General features: G+C 38.5%; 1 protein-coding gene across 2 annotated transcripts in view; it reads right to left on the minus strand.

Annotated features, from left to right (window-relative positions):
- Window positions 1-13,945, minus strand: part of ANTXR2 (ANTXR cell adhesion molecule 2) — a 158,500-nt gene extending 144,555 nt beyond the window's left edge. The window contains exons 1-3 of one of the 2 annotated variants that reach the window (XM_066384843.1): window positions 12,934-13,943; window positions 12,232-12,303; window positions 10,116-10,187 (exon numbers count right to left, since the gene is read on the minus strand). In XM_066384843.1, coding sequence (XP_066240940.1) covers window positions 10,116-10,187; window positions 12,232-12,303; window positions 12,934-13,085 — 296 coding nt within the window. In that variant the 5' untranslated portion in view covers window positions 13,086-13,943. Of the gene's footprint in view, window positions 1-10,115; window positions 10,188-12,231; window positions 12,304-12,933 lie in introns of both variants that reach the window. The other variant, XM_066384842.1, reaches the window with a different exon arrangement.
- Between the last annotated feature and the right edge of the window lie 3,610 nt (window positions 13,946-17,555).

A 17,555-nucleotide genomic window follows, 5' to 3' on the forward strand; every position in this document is an offset into this window, starting at 1 on the left:
CAATACTGAAACTACTTGGTCTTTGTTATGAAGCTGTAGTCAAGGATGTTGCTGTCCTGACACTCAATGTCCCATATAAGGTCTCAAGGTGGAAGTTTCTTGTCACCCCTGAGTAACTGCTATACACTTCCTCCTTTTCACTAACTACATTGCATAAACTGTTTCTTTTCTTCCTTCTGGGAAGCCCACAGTACATTTCTTACTCATTCACAAAATTCTGCTAAGCTCCTATGGTTATCATAATACTGCATCTTCTTTTCCAAGATCTTTACTTTTATTTTTGTTATAAATTTTCTGCAGTATTATGTTCTGTGCAGCTTTAAATACTAGTTGGAAAGTGGAAGAATTTAAACAAAATAGTATATTTAACCTCTGATTTTTTGTTTTTGTTTTTGTTGGCAATTGGTGGATAAATCTGTATAATCAGCCATTTCTTCTCTATAATAATATGGATTGGGGGAGTGCAGATGCCCAGAGTATTCTAATGCACAGCTGTAACTAAGAACATGTGGTCTAATCTAATTTTGAAACCTTTCCATGTGGTTGGATGCTCTTTTCCTTACTTAATATTGTCAGTCAGTTCTTCTATTGAAGAGGTTTTGGAGTGACTAGGATAATCTTTAAAACTGTAAAACACAGTTTCTAAGGGAGTATGGCTGATAGCCAGAGAGAACATAGATGAATTCTAAGCCCTACCTTGTTTCCTCATCTATAAAATAGGGATGAAAATATCTACGCTTTGAGACCATTGTGAGGATTAAATAGCACATTATAAGTACAGAGTAAGTTGTAGCTACTATTGTTATTTGTTGACATTAGTCATTCCCCTGTTAGTAGGATTTTGTTCACCCAGTTTACTTTCTTCTTGATTCCAAGGACAGCTCACTCAGCAAAATGAGGGTTAATATATTTTTTTAAAACAGAGAGACCAAAAAGGAAAGGAAAAAAAAAGACAAGAGAAGAAAGAGTTATACTGAAGCTTTGGTGAGGAGAAGGTCCTAGAAAGGAATTATATTCAAAGTTTTATAATGAGGCAGGAACACTCAGGGATTGGAGTAAATTAGAGATGAATTACAACTCTAGTTCTACAACTAATGAACTATGTAACCATCAGCAATTATTTAATTTCCTGGAGCTCAGTTTCCATAAATAATAATGCCTGCCCCAGTGAGGTTCAATCATTCAGTCTATAAATATTTATTAGGTGCCCATTTTGATATTTATAATATAATGTTATTTGGTAGCTTTGAACACTCAGAAGATAGTAGGTGTCTGGACAAAAGAAGCGTTAGAGAGAGACAGGAAAAGGGAAGTGAGTAGCACATTCTCTCTAGTTTCTCTTTTACACTGCTGTGTTGCTCTTCTAGAAAACATAAATGGTGGCAGGCTGGATTTGAGGTAACAGAATAATAGGTAAGACACCAGGCTCTGGATCCAGACTGTTCTTCCACTTACTAGGAATATGAGCTTGGGCAAGTTATCTAACGCTACATTCTTCAGCTGTTTCACATACAAATGAAAGTAACACTAATGCTAACTCCATAAGACCCTATGTGAAAATCAAATGAGTTAATACTAATAAAGTGTCTGATACAAAGTAAGTGTTACACAGGTATTAGTTATTATTCTTTTATCACATGATATGTAAGGGACCAAGCTGGGTCAAATGCCAATCAACCCCAATTTTTTTTATTATGTCACTCTGAATTAATGAGTGCAACATACAGGTCAAGAATAGGACTTTGGCTTCAATGCCTCACTCTAAGCACTTACTAGTCTTGTGACTTGGGTAAATTATGTAGCCTCTCTGTTCTTGTATTTCTCCCATATGAAAAAACCAGAAAAATTATAATTTCTAATAAATAAGGCTTCCATCCTCACATTGTACTTTTTTTTTTTTTTTACAGAAACAGAGAGAGAGTCAGAGAGAGGGATAGACAGGGACAGACAGACAAGAACAGAGAGATGAGAAGCATCAATCATTAGTTTTTCGTTGCACATTGCGACACCTTAGTTGTTCATTGATTGCTTTCTCATATGTGCCTTGACCGCAGGCCTTCAGCAGACCGAGTAACCCCTTGCTCGAGCCAGCAACCTTGAGTCCAAGCTGGTGAGCTTTTGCTCAAATCAGATGAGCCCGCGCTCAAGCTGGCAACCTCGGGGTCTCGAACCTGGGTCCTTGGCATCCCAGTCCAACACTCTATCCACTGCGTCACCACCTGGTCAGGCACATTATACTATTAAGTACATATTGTTACATATTGTTAATTCTTAAGTCATTGAAAGTTTGAATCAAATACTATTCAAGATTATGAAGATAAAGGAAAATGTGCTAATCTATTATAACTGAACTCAAGAAGAAAATGATGGCAATACTATTAAAATAATAAAAGAGAGTATATCAAAGTTGTTAACAAATATTTTTAATTTGTATAAAAGAATAAGGGGAATGAGAGGGAGTGGTTAATAACAAATAATAAAAGTAAAGGACATTTTAAATTCAAAATTTATTGAGATGGGTTATGGGTTGCACTAAAATCTAAAGTCTAGTGCCAAAATCACCAATCTAATTTGTTATTTGTTATTTAAGCCATTAGATTTTAGGGTGTTTTCTCAAGCATCATTGAATAACAACAACAAAAATACTAACATAAGCCCTGGACGGTTGGCTCAGTGGTAGAGCGTCGACCTGGCGTGCAGAAGTCCCGGGTTCGATTCCCAGCCAGGGCACACAGGAGAAGCGCCCATCTGCTTCTCCACCCCTCCCCCTCTCCTTCCTCTCTGTCTCTCTCTTCCCCTCCCGCAGCGAGGCTCCATTGGAGCAAAGATGGCCCGGGCGCTGGGGATGGCTCCTTGGCCTCTGCCCCAGGCGCTAGAATGGCTCTGGTCGCGACAGAGCGACGCCCTGGAGGGGCAGAGCATTGCCCCCTGGTGGGCAGAGTGTCGCCCCCTGGTGGGCGTGCCGGGAGGATCCCGGTCGGGCACATGCGGGAGTCTGTCTGTCTCTCCCGGTTTCCAGCTTCAGAAAAATACAAAAAAAAAAAAAAAAAATACTAACATAAGCATCAGATATTTAGTTGCTGCATATGTTACCAATTCTTTAAGGCTCAGTCCTACTTCCTGACAATATAACTTTATGGCTCTTGACTTCACCCTCTGGGCTTTGACTCCACTTTCTGAGTCATCCTTGTTTTTTCATAAACAATAGCCCATATATTTGATTCCTTCCTGCCCGTAGAAGTTGAGGGCCCAGAAGTCCCTTTCATTTTGAAATATCTGTCTCTTTTAATCCACATTCATAAAGTCCTTTGAAAACTTTGTGAGATTCCTATATATCACATTATAATTCACTCTATTAGACAAAGACAAAGGCACAAAATATCTTTAAAAGAGGCTCCTGTCTACCTTAATATGTAAGACACACACACAAACACAAAAGATTTAGAAGCCCTGTGTTTAACGGAGAGTATCTATGAGGCACATCTTTTAGATTCTTATAAGCCTTTTTGTCTAGATAAAGGGGTCTACAAGACATCATTTTAAAATTTTCTGAAGTCATAATAACAAAGGGTCTTTCAACTGCACCCTTATCTGATTTCTCCTTCAATGCCATATTTTACAGGTAGCAATCTGGCTTTGATGATTAAATTGAGGTCATTTCTTAAATTGGAGGAATATTTTTTTTGTCAAGGGAGACTGGGGAAGAGAAAGAGTACTATTTTCAAATCCATCAAGCCCCGGCTTTTTATATTTCTTCTTAATCCTGTTTGAAAGCTGAAAAGTTCCTTCTTTAGCTCATCTCGCATCTCTCATATGTCATCATAAGTAGTTAGAAACAGCCAACTGACACCTTCAACATTCTTCCTAGAACTTTCCTTCATTATATCCGCAAGTTGATTATGTGTATATTGTATTCTCCACATTACCACCACACTTGCTAATATAGCATTAAGTGCTCATCTCTGCTTCAGCCTCCAATTACAATTTGTCACTGTTCTTCCAGTTTCTATTTGTTTTATTTGATTTTTTTTGTTTTTTGTATTTTTCCAAAGTTAAAGTAGAGAGGCAGTCAGACTCCCACAATGTGCCTGACCGGGATCCACCCGGCATGCCCACCAGGGGCAATGCTTTCCCTATCTGGGCTGTTGCTCTGTTGCAACCAGAGTCATTCTAGCATCTGAGGCAGAGGCCATGGAGCCATCCTCAACGCCCAGGGCCAACTTTGCACCAATGGAGCCTGGGCTGCAGGAAGGGAAGAGAGAGACAGAGAGAAAGGAGAGAGGGAAGGGTGGAGAAGGAGATGGGCACTTCTTCTGTGTGCCCTGGCCGGGAATCGAACCCAGGACTTCCACACACTGGGCTGACACTCTACTGGGGAGCCAACCCTCCGCAGCCCTAGTTTTTACTATCAGTCTCTTCAAGGTCATTCAGCTTCTACCCTGGCTGAAATTTATTGTGGTTAGCTATTGCTGTGTAATCAACTACACAGAGATTAGTGGTATAAACACATTTTATTGTTTCTCATGATACTGTGCATTGAATGGACAGGTTGTGAGCTAGGAAGTTGGAATAGATAGAACAGAAATGACCTCACCACGTGGCTAGCAAACTGATGCTGGTGCTGGTAGTGGCTATAACCTAGGAGCTCAGCTAGGATGGTTGTCAAGTCTTTATTCTTCTCCACGTGGCTCAGCTGGGTTTCCTCCTATCTGGGTGGTCTCCTGGTAGTCAAAGTTTTTATATGGAAGCTGGCTACCAAGACCACAAAAAAAAGAAACTCCCATACCTTGTTAAGACTTAGACCTGGAACTGATACAATTTCATGGTTGTCTGCTGCAATCTACTGATTAAAGTAAGCAATATGGCCAGCTCAGATTTTTATTTATATTTATTAAATATTTAAATAAATATATATTATATACATACATATTTTATATATTATATATTACATATCTAATCATATATACATATATATAATATGTAGGTATATGTATAGATTTTGAGCTTCACTGGCGGTCACAAAAGAACAATTGATCACAAAAGCTAAAAGGTTTATACATCTATGCTACCAAATGCCAGTTTAGATAACTACGTAAGCATGACGGTGTAGGTATTTATATCATAAGTCAATTCTGTTATTTGTCCTTGAGAGATTATTAGCCAGGGGCATTAGTTCTTACAATAGACAGAAACTGCAAACGAAACATATCAATAACTAAGAATTTTATAATAATAAGCCATTTATATAAAAATTAAATTTTTCTTTTAAAAATAAAACTTAGTAGACTGAGTAGAATATGAAACAAAAGAATGTTCTCAAGATGTTACTTATGTCTGTACAAAATGACTCACTATTTATAATCCACTTGGCACTGTATTTGACCTGAACTATAGCACATAAAGCATTTAGCAAAATTTCTGATACATAGTGGGTATTCAATGAACTTTACTACTTTACTGTTTCCTTTCATTAATACCAAAATATTAACCAGATGGACAAAATTTTTTTAAATCTCATGATGGAAAACCTGTTCATTCATTCAAACATACTCATTCTAATTATCTACTTAATTGTGTTATTATCTACTGTTACTATACATACTGCATGAATGATAAATTGTAAAAAGTAATTATTCTCTTATTAGCCCCTCAATTTAAAATTTTTTTCTAGGTTTCAAAAGAGGGAAATGTTATTTTCTAAACACAAACAATGCTAATATATTCTATTATCTTATGTTTAATATTTACATAATACATTAGTGAAATAAAATTGAACAACCTACATGTATGGAAATTAAAAACATGAAGGCTTCCCTTACCTTGAATCTCATTGCTAAGACACTAACACTGTTAACAGTTCATTGCGTATCTCCCAGATTTTTCTATACATTTATAACCCCCCTACACACACACACCATAGAGTTAAATATGTTTTGTTTAAAAATAATAAAATCATATTTAACAGTGTTCTGCAACTTTTTTTTCTCAATTAATATATCTTAGATATATTCTCATATCAATATACATGTGTTTTACAATGACTGCATAGTATCCCATTCTATGTATATACAAATTATAGTATCATCAATTTAGGGCAATTAGATTGAATATAGTTTTTCACTATTATGAACAATAATTACTATATTATATTATGTAATATCTAATTTTGCACAAATGTATCTTTGCATACTGGTGCTAGTATTTCAATAAGACATAGTCCCAAAAAGTAGAACTGCTAATGGAAGCCTTCTAAACTTTTACAGATATTGTCAAGTGTCCCAGCAAAATAAATGAGCTTATTATAAGTGACCAACTCCTAAAAGGACTATTTTATCACAAGTAAATTTTTAATTCAGACTAAATAAAAGGAATTAGAAGATATTCTTTCAAATAATAGGAATGTGTATATTATCTAAACTTAATTAAATGACTTCTCTTCAATTTGCTACAAGTTTTCCCAAGGAATTTCAAAAAGTTATAACCAAATAGACCATTGTGGGAAATTACTGAGGAGGAAGGTCAGAGTCCCTTTAGACCTGATAGCCAGGCAAAGCCTCTCAGAGGAAGTGAGAAGTGTGGGATGAGGCCTAAATGACATGAATGACCTAGCCAGGACAAGATCTGGGGCAGAGAAGGAGCAAAATTCCCAATGTGGAAACAACCTTGGCCTTTTTAGGGAACGTAAAGAAGGCCGGTAGGCTCATCTGTGGCATCCAGTGTTGTAAAAGAGAGTTGAGTGAGGCAATCAGATAAGACTTTTAGGCCACTGGAGACATGCTTCTATTCTAAGCCATTAGACTGTATTAAGCATGAGAGTGGTATGATCTACTTTATACATTAAGAGACCATTCTGGCTAATATACTGCTTGCCACTTATTAACTAAGTATCCTTGGACAAGCTACATTACCTTTCTGAGCTTCAATTTCTTCATTTGTAAAGTTGAGATAATAATAGTATGTATTACATGAGTTGATATGAAGATTAAATGAGGTAATGAATGGAAAGCATTTTGCACACTGCCTAGCATATAATAATTGTTCACTAAATGATTTCAACTAAATCACTTTTATATCATTAAGATCATATTAAACAGAACTGAGCATAATTCACTATCCCCAATCATGCACCATAATACCGTAAGGAAAAAATATCCTTTAAATTAGTCCTGTTTCAAATTCTCTAATATTGAGAGACTAGATATTTCCATATTGATAAAACACTCAACACTTTCTTACCTGATCTTTTACTATAGTCCTTAACTATTTATGTGTATGTATACACCCTTATCCTCTCACACACTAGATTATACATCTTTGTGTTACCCCAGAGTCCACAATGCACAATACATCTTATAAGGAAGGCAAGCAGGTAAGTAGGTAGGTGGAAAAGCAAACTAACAGATATACGGAGGATAAAATTTATGAGGATAAGAAAAAGAAGGGGGTGTTTAGAATGGAAATATTTAAAAGAATAAAGTTTTTGAATGATGAGTATACAAAATGTATAACTGATCATTTTTTGCCATGTTTTATTCTTTTCATGGGTTTACATCATACCAGATGCTATGCTGAAACCCCAACAGGTACACAGCCCTAGCGTGAGGATGTACTGCCTTCCAATCTTGCTTCATCTCTACTGAAAATTGGCAACATGCTAAAAAACATGAAAGCGGTACTTCCCATATTTATGGGTAATAGAACTAGAATTGTGAAACCTGCTATACTTAACTTTTGCATTTCTCACATACTCAGATCTATGACTGCGCACAAAAATTAGGGGATATTTTATCGCTTCATATTCATTTTAAAATATCCTCTAATTTTTGTAAACAGTATATATACAAAATAAGTTGCAAGTAGCATTATTATAATTCTTCCTGGAATATTATAAATATTTTCCAAAAGGACAATAATCTCTGTAAATAAATACTATTTCTCCATGATCATTAAAATACTACATATTCCCCAGCTAACACCAATACAACTTTCATCTCTTGAACACATATGTCCTACATTCTCCACATTCATTGGCTTCGATTCTTACAACAATGTTATGATGTAGGTACTGGTATCATTATCATCATTGTCATTAGTATATAGGTGGAGAAAAAAGGAGGCATAAAGAGGTTAAGTAACCTGTCTATGACCATTTGACTAGAAATTGGTTCAGTGACTCTTAAGAGCAACATTATGCTGCCTCTTCAAATAGAAGCCTCTTTATCCTATTTCAGCCTCTCCATTATTAGATTTAACTAGTGATAAGGGCAGAATCTCTAATTTAAATTAACAATTTGAACTCTTAAAAAAACTTTTATTTATTGATTTTAGTGAGAGGAAGGGGGGAAGAGAGAGAGAGAGAAAGGGGGACATCAATCTGTTTCTGTATGTGCCCTGACACGGGATTGAACCAGCAACCTCTGTACTTCAAGACAATGCTCTAACCTACTGAGCTACCTGGCCAAGGCAATTTCAACTCTTTATATACATGTCTAAGAAATATCAATTTTGTCAACCAGAGACTACACTTCATCTTCAAAGTGCTGGAGGACCCGTGTGTAAAGTGTCTAACAGAGAACCTGGCACAGCATATGCATCTGATAGTTACTGATAATTACTGAGAGTCTACTATGTATCTGGCATTATGCTAAAGAGCTTTTCTCTATACATATACTCCATAAATGTTGACATTGTCCTTTTTCTCCCTCCTAACAGATAGTCTGGATCCAAAGCCATTTCTTTGGAAATTAAGTTGGGCAGTGGAGAAAATTTCTTTTCAAGACAGACTGTTTTATCACTGGTTATAGTAAACTGTTGTATGTGGTTTATAAGGGACTATGATTGCTCTGGCCCTTGAAGAAACCTGGATGCCCATAAGAAAATATTAGAGGGAAATATCAATAAGAAGACTGAGGTTAAAAACTTGGACCACCAACTATAGAGAGATTTCCTCTTCAGAAAAAATACTTAAAGCACAAATAAATTAAAAGTTTATGTAAGTTCTCTCCCTGAATCCTTTTAAATATTATGCTTTCTTGAAATTTTTAAAGAAAAAAAATTTATAAGAGAAACCTGTATTCAATAACTCGAGAATGCACATATTGTCAAAACAAAGTACACCAGTCTCTCCTGCTAAAACTCCAGTTTGGGAAGATTTGATTGCAAAATAATGCTCACCCATTTATAATAATTCAACGAGAACTGTGCAAGAACTATCTTGCATACTTAGTGTTAAAGGAAGTAGATATAAAAATAAAGAAGAAAATCTCCTTTCTACTGTGGAACTCAGAGTCTAGCAAACAATACTAATCCCATGGAAAGCTGCTATTCTTTAAAATATGGCAATGACTACTTCCAGCTTGCCACAGTGGGTTCAGATGACATAGAAATGGTCATATGAAATACTGTGACATTGGCTGGAAAAAGCCACATCTTCTTTTACAAAAGATATACCCATGTGTGTGTGTGTGTGTGTGTGTGTGTGTGTGTACAGACATATACACTATATATATATTATATGTCTTGTAAAGGATGTGAGATATATATGTATTTTATATGTTTGTGCTATATACATACATGAATAGAATAGAATAGAATAGAATAGAATAGAATAGAATAGAATAGAATAGAATAGAATAGAACAGAATAGAGCAAGTTCCTTTACAAAGGTAGATATATTCCACACCATTGGACCTCAGAGTAAGATTAGATTCAGGATATCTGCTGTATCTAGTAAGTTATCCAGATAGATCCATTTCTTTCTCCTCCCTAATGTCCTCCAAATTCATAGTTGATTGATAGATTACACCTAAACACAAAAGACGTAGAACTACTCACAGTAACGAGAAGGGAAAGGGTAGGAAGCAGCGCATATACAACTAAGGCAGAGTTCTGAGTTTCCCTGCACATTCCACAGCCAATATGAATGCTATTGATTTTCAGATTATCTACTCTTTTATATTAGTCATACCTCCTTTCCCTTCTATTAGTGAAGAGAACCCAATGGTCTGTGCATTTGCTTGATTCCACTGAGAGGCCTGAATCACTACTTGGCATATCAATCATTCTTTAAGATTAGTCTCTACTAAAAGCCTGCAGTGAAATGATAATACACTAACCTGTCTCCAGTTAATGGCAAAATAATGGTTGCTTGAGAAGAAAACACGATGAAAGATAATCTCATTTGAGGGCTGCAAAATAAGAAGAGAGGCAGTTAAAACATTTTTAAAAGAAATATTGATATAATACAGATGTATAGCTAGGGAATCTCATTTAAAATTGGTCTCACTGAATGATCCAGCCTTTTTTTAAATGAAACTCCCTAAGTAAATACACTAACTCTGCTTAACATTACTACATCAGTCATTTAGGATCCAAGTCAGTGCTTCTCAGCACTCAAGCCCTCCTCCATGACCGAGAAGGCCATTTAGGAAGAGGCTAACCTGAAGGATAAATTCTAAGCCAATGCAAAATTCTCTTGTAGAAAACGCTTGATGTTCTACCTCATCTCCTTAAAGGAGACCAAGCCCTGCAGAATGGTTATCACTAGTATTATCCAGAACTGGAAAGTGGCCAGTTTGACTTAATTCCAACTATATATGATATGAATTCATACAAAAGTTATCCTGAAGTAAGAATACTTAAAGAGTGCATGGACAACGTGAAAGAGACAAACAAATCCCATTTTGATTAGGCATTTTCAACTTTCCCAGTCTCAAACTTCAGACTTCCAACTGTCAATGCCCCAGTTAGCTGCATCTTTTAAGCTTTGGGCATTTATATCACAGAATGGTGCTTATGTCTGCGACACTCTTTGCAACTGTTACTAAGGTGAAAATGGAAGTTTATAAACTGAAGATCAGAATGATCTCAGAGGCTTATGCACATTTTGAAACTCATTATCTTCAGTAGTCACCCTTTATTCACTCCCCACAATGTATTGTTAGTAACCCAGCAACCAAACCTGAGCCAGAAAACCGTGTATTACAGAATTCCAACTTGCAAGCCAGACCAAATAACTATGAGCCCCACTTCTTGAAAAGGTTGTATTGAAGCGATTCATTGCTTTCAATCAATATCTATGTGATAACTCTCTGCACACCCTTGGATCAAATCAGAACTTTATAAACAACTATCTCTTCTGCCTTTGACATGTAAGGATATAAGGCCCTGTTTATTTTTCTTTCCTAGACAGTTTTACCTCAGGCCCTGTCCAGAAATGAGAGTGTTATACTTGGCTTCATAAACAGGAGACGGATGCTTGAACATGGACAAGCATACATTTTTATAGGGATAAGTTTACCGCTGCCAATAACTGAAAGCAAGGATTGCCTAGGCCTCTACAGATTGTTGAAGTTACTTGCAACATGACTTTCAAAATGTTTTGATCGTCCAAGTCTGTTTTACAGACATTTGGGCTAACAAGACTAAAAGAAGCAATACTTAATGATATAGCTCCTTTTTGTGTCCTTTCCATTATCTTGATAAATTTGTATTTGCTCAGTGTATTGTTTTCTTTAAAAAGGAAAAACGAGAGAGAGGAGCCTTAAAAGCCTAGTGTCTTAGGGCTATTTTTAAACAGGGATGCCACTAATTTCTAGTTACCTCTAAATAAGAGAGTAAGCTGGATTGCATAGTAGTTAGGCTTTTTATAGAAGAAACCAGTCTTTCCTAGTAAGGCTTATTGCATACACAGAACAGTTAAAGTTTAAACCAACCACACACCCACACATTATGTAAACACAAGCCATTTCTTCCAACAGACACACAAGTGCCTTTCTGGTAGTGGGTTACTAACACATGTTCATTTGAAGTTTACCAACACTTTTTTTTAAATAAGGACCTCTACAATGTTACAAATTGTGTGGAAAAGCAAATATATTATGGATACTATTAGTAGCATTTTAAATGTGATAAATTATGAGAAAGCAAAACTGAAATTCAAAACAGATGAAAATTCAAAATGGAAAAGACATCGGAATAGTATTTAAAGATGCTTCCCCAGAGTGTGAGCCAAGTTTCTGGGATCCAGATGAAATAAACCCTCAACAACTGAAGGGCTGTCCTTATAACAGCATGTGTGTAATAATGATCTTGAGGCACTTTAAAACCAACATTTCACTAAAGGCTTTTCTTGCAAAAAAAAAAGGTTTTAAAAAAGGGATACCCTATATTTCTGTCTACTTTCTTCCACCTCGAACTCCAGTGATTATAAAAGTAAAGTGGGAGAAATACCTCACAAATCTCTCTGTAAGTTGCTGGACAAAATTGTAAATTTCAATCCAGTTATTTGCCACACTCCCAGACCTGAAAAAAAAAATTAAATTGAACTAATCAGAAAAACAAACATTTACATGGGGGTACCCTGACCTCTTCTAGATGCAAAGTAACAATGCCATTTACTGAAACTTAGGTGCTACAAGATTTAAGGAAGTCAACCCATCTTTAGGGACCACCTGCCTGTTGATTGTTTGGAGTAGAATCCCAGCTCTTTAAAATAAACACAGCCTTCTTTCGCAGGAAATGCAAACTACACAGGGTATGTTAACCCTAAGTGTCTCTTTCGATAAAACTAGGAAAGCTTTAGACAGCGTGACAGGTTGAGGACACAGAGCCTGAGGAAGTCTTGTCTGAGTTCCAGGGACGCAGAAGGCTGCCCACCCCAGCCGCCACACTCCCATTTCTCAAGAGGCCCCTTGACTGGCAAGCAGTGACTACTATACCTCTGCGAGAGTCAAACACCTCGGGCTCCTCCTATCACCACCCCCAGCCAGCAAAGATAGGAAAGCACTCGCCCTGTGCACGTCGGTAGCAACAGGGCACCCATTAATGGTTTCTAACACCCCTCCTCGGGGCGCACATACATCTCAACTACCTAGCACAGCTCATCCAGAGCCACCCGCACCAGAAGACACTGGACCTCCCCTTGGCACTCACTTGTCCAGGACGAAGTAGAGATCAAAGGCTCCTCTGCAGGAGGGCTGCTCCTGGGCTCTCAGCAGCCCTCCAGGACTGCTGAACACCAGCAGCCACAGCGCGGGGACCAGCCAGCTCCCAGGACTGCGGGCCAGGGACAGCCGCGCCACCATCCTGCGGCCAGGGGCCTGCGACTCCGTCCAGCTCGCAGCCCCCTCGGCTGGACTCGACTCGGTGGGACGCTACAGTGATAGAAGTTAGCAGGGACCCTGGGGTGGGGGGCAGCGAGCAGCTAGGGCACGGGCGCCTGGTGCAGCGGAACCCACACACTGACAGAGGGAGGGAGCCAGGGTGGGAGGGAGGTCCTAGGAGGACAAAGGGAGACTGCAACAGCCGCCGCCGCTGCCACCGGAACTCTTGACGAATCCCAGTGGAAGAGCGATCCAGTCCTTCCCCACCGGATTCCGGGAGAGTTTCTGCAGACAATGACGACTCAGGGCGACAGCTCGCAAAAGAAGTTCCTCCCCGGCCTCTAGCTGAGCGTCTCTAGAGCCTGCCTCGGACCCGGGCCGAGAGTACCATCCCTCTGGTTGGGCTGAAGTCTGGCTGCTGCTGTGCGCTGCGGGGCGCCCTCCCGATACCACGGGGGCTGCACAAACTTGGAGTGGAGATCCTTGTCCTCTGGTTCCCTTCCGCTGGCGGCCCAACTCGCCTAAGCGCTCCCAACTTTCTTCCTTGAGCTCGGCTCTGGCACAGAGCAGCCGGGCGGTCCCCTTTAGGGGAGGAGGCTGAGCAGGCCCTGGGCTAGTGGCTCGGACAAGCCACTCCAACCAAAGCCGAAAGCACGACAGAGCCAAGTCTCTCTTCTAGGTGTGGGCGGGGCCTGATCTGAAGCCCGCTAGCCACACATGCACACTTGTGGGTTCGTGCCGAGTTGAAAATGACTAACGCTTGCCAAATTTTGGAAAGAGGAAGAGTTTAGAAAAACAAATGTCCTGTATAAAGGAAACATACCCATATACCCTGCAGGCCTGGCCTATTTTAGCAGCTGTGTGGCTGACAGATCAAAGACCAAAGACTAGCAATTCCAAGGGAGGTGATAGCTTCCTTACTCCGCCCCACCCCCAATACAACGAAAAAACACACAGGCTCTTTACTTGCCCAATCCGCTACCTAAGAAGGCAACTTCTTCTTTTTCTATTATAAAACTACTTTTTAGTTCCATCTCACTAAGCCTAGGAAAGGTGGTGGAGGGGGAAAAGAGAGTGGGGGAACAAAAATCTTTAGGTGTAGAAAGTTGTACTTCAAAGTATTTATTTCCACTGTCAGTTACACCAAGCTCCAGATATTAAGAATTTCATCTTGGGACAAGCTAGGCTGCATCTGTCAAACTTGTGCAGGAGCTGAAGTTCTCATACATTCAAATTTTCTGTGTACTAAATCTACACTCCTTCCTCTCTCCTCCCCACTACTTCCACCTAAGACTTCTGCCTTCTCCTGGTTGAAACTGGATTGTAGAACTTATAATGATTGACAATAATATGAAGTGTTACCTTCTCCTTTGTCTTTTAACTAAATCAATGCTTTATGATAAAAAGTTCATACAGTACTTAATCACATTGCCTTTTAGAATCTCTCCTGCTTGTAGTCATGTGCATGTAACTTTTCATTCATGTTTTCTTTGATATACAACCAGATTTGTTCATGAGCATTTTGGGAATAGAAATCAGTAACATTAACAAAGATTTACTGAGTATCAACTACTAGGCATTGTTCTAGGATTTGTACAGCTCCTGCTTCATGAAGCTTGCAGTCTGGTTTGTGAGAAAAAAAAACAGACAAAAAATAAATAAATGTCCATATTAAAAGCTGGTTTGCAGAGATATAAAGTATACTAATATAATAGATAACGACTTAGTAGATGACTAACAAAAAGAAGGCAGCTGTTCCAGGAGCTGAAAGAGGAAACATTCCTAGCTCCTACAACTCTCCATAGGCATTAATTTAGCACATTCAAGAAACAGAAAGAAAATCACTGTGGCTGGAGCTTTGTGGGTAAGATGAAGTAAGAGAAATAGGCGAGGGCCACAATATGTGATGCTCTATAAACTGGGATAAAGATTTTAGATATTTACATTAAGTGTGATAAGAACCCATTAGAGTTCATAGACTTGGAGGTAGCAAGAATGAAAGCAAGGAGACCAGTTAGGAGACTCTTACAGTATCAGGGCATGATAAAATGGCACTGTGAATTATCATGCTATATGGCAGGTAAACCGAGGAAAATAAATGGATAAGAATTTCAATAAATACGGATGGATTCCCAGTTTGGAAATAGTTGCCACTTGGAGATGGGAAATTTTAATACCATCCACTGGATCTACCACTTCTCAGCTGATGAAGTAGGGAAGGTACTGATTGGGCAAGTACCTGATTGAACGGAAGATAACTTACACTTTTGTTAGAAAGAAACAGAAACCTTGCATTCTTTTCAAGTAATTGAGTTCTAGAAAAAAGTCCGAGGAGAAGATAGCTATATTAAAAGCATCCTGATTCTGTCCTCTTTGACTTCATCTTTTCTTGAGGTTCTGAAATTCTGATTCCTCTGCAGCCATCAAATCCCCAGAGATGTGCTACCACCTGTCATTTCATCTTTGAGCCCAACTGTGAATACATTAATCCCCTTGACCTCTCATAACAAAGCTGAAATGGGCTGACATATTAAGGAAACGTGTGTCAACAGCTTGTTAAAGTTTCTTTTTAAGGTTTTTAATTACTGTTGGTTAAAATTGGTCTCCATTTTCAACTTTAGTTTTAATCAAGAAAATCAAAGATATATAACTTTAGCAATTAATAACTTATCAGTACGTGACTGGATAAAATCTGGGGGAAAAATCTGTAAACAAGTAATGACAACTGATTTCAAGTTAGAAGGGGACAGAAGGTGAAAAGATATGAGGTGTGATGTCAACCATATACTCTATCTTCATGATGAAGTATTTTTGTTTATTTTTTTTATTTAGAAAATTAAATGTAATGGGATGATATTGATCAATACATACGTTTCAGGTAAACATTGGCTTTGGGTGATCCATACACAACACAATCAACAGTTCAAATGCTATAGAAATGATGAAGTATTTTAAACTCACATTTATTGACTTCCTTTTCCCCTAGTTTCTTGACTCATTGCTCATCTTTTAGGACTCCACAAACTGATCTAAGAAACTATCTTATCTTAGGCCCAAAGTAAAGCAAAATACCTTAAACTTAAAATTTGGTCTTTCTCAAAATTTCCAGGCTTTCCTCAAGTCTTCCTGCTCAGTTCTCTCTTGACTACAAGGTCAGCAGAGGTCATTGATACACTAAAGCATATCACCATTCCTTGGTTTGGGTAATTATTTCAACCCAGTTCTGAAACTCTTTATTCCCATATAGGATCCCCGGCAAAGCAAGGAAATAGCTTCTCCTAGCACAGACCAATCATTTTCAATAATTACATAATTATCAGAAGCATTTTTATCTATAATAATAAAAATCAGTGAAAGAGACATTAATTACTGGACAAACAACTGTCTTGATTTGCCCCAGATGAGGGATGTCCAGGAACAGGAGACTTTCAGTGCTAAAACCAAGACAGTCCCTGGGATAGTCCCTGGCAAAGGAGGCTGTTGGTCACCAGGTTCCCAACCAATAATGAGGCCGACTTGAAATCTCACCAAGCCATGAAGAAGGAGGAGTAACTATTGCTACACTTCCTCTTCTTTTCTATCAGGTGAGAGGACTGGGGGCATTGTGACAGCTGGACACTAGCCGGGTTAAGGTTTCAAAGTTACATTTGCAACATAGCAGATATGCTGGAACTCTGTTTAACTTTCAGTTTCTAATCAAGAAAGGGATAGAGAATGCAAATTTTTCAGTGGAGAGAAAAAGAGAGAAAGAAATGGGATAGTAGAGAGGAAAAGGGAAGAGGAAGAGAGAAAGAGAGAGAGACTGGACTAAATTATAAGGTCTACCGGAAAGTTCTGTCTGTTTCTATCACAACAAGTTTCGACACGTAAGCACATGTTTATTTGGCGCATGTGTGCCTCTCTATTTTTATCACTTAATGTATACATACTGACATAGCAAATTAACTAAAACAAAGTTGATTCATGTTAGTCTTAAGTGTGAAGCGATAGTGTACCCATGGCTACTGATAAAGTTCATTTACGCCACTGTAATTTTTACAAATTTCAACAAGGAAGTAATGCTACAGAAGCATGTCTGTTGCATCCACCATATTCCCCGGACTTAGCACCCTCCGACTATCACTTGTTTTTGTCCTTACAGAATTTTTTGAAGGGCAAAAAATTCAAAAATGAAGAAGATATCAAACAAGCACTGGTTCAATTTTTCACATCAAAAGATAAAACATTTTTCAAAAATGGGATATACAGGCCGTGGCCAGTTGGCTCAGCGGTAGAGTGTCGGCCTGGTGTGCGGGGGACCCGGGTTCGATTCCCAGCCAGGGCACATAGGAGAAGCATCCATTTGCTTCTCCACCCCACCCCCTCCTTCCTCTCTGTCTCTCTCTTCCCCTCCCGCAGCCAAGGCTCCATTGGAGCAAAGATGGCCCAGGCGCTGGGGATGGCTCCTTGGCC

Source organism: Saccopteryx leptura, chromosome 5 (genome assembly GCF_036850995.1).
Source record: "Saccopteryx leptura isolate mSacLep1 chromosome 5, mSacLep1_pri_phased_curated, whole genome shotgun sequence".
Classification (NCBI taxonomy): Eukaryota; Metazoa; Chordata; class Mammalia; order Chiroptera; family Emballonuridae; genus Saccopteryx; species Saccopteryx leptura.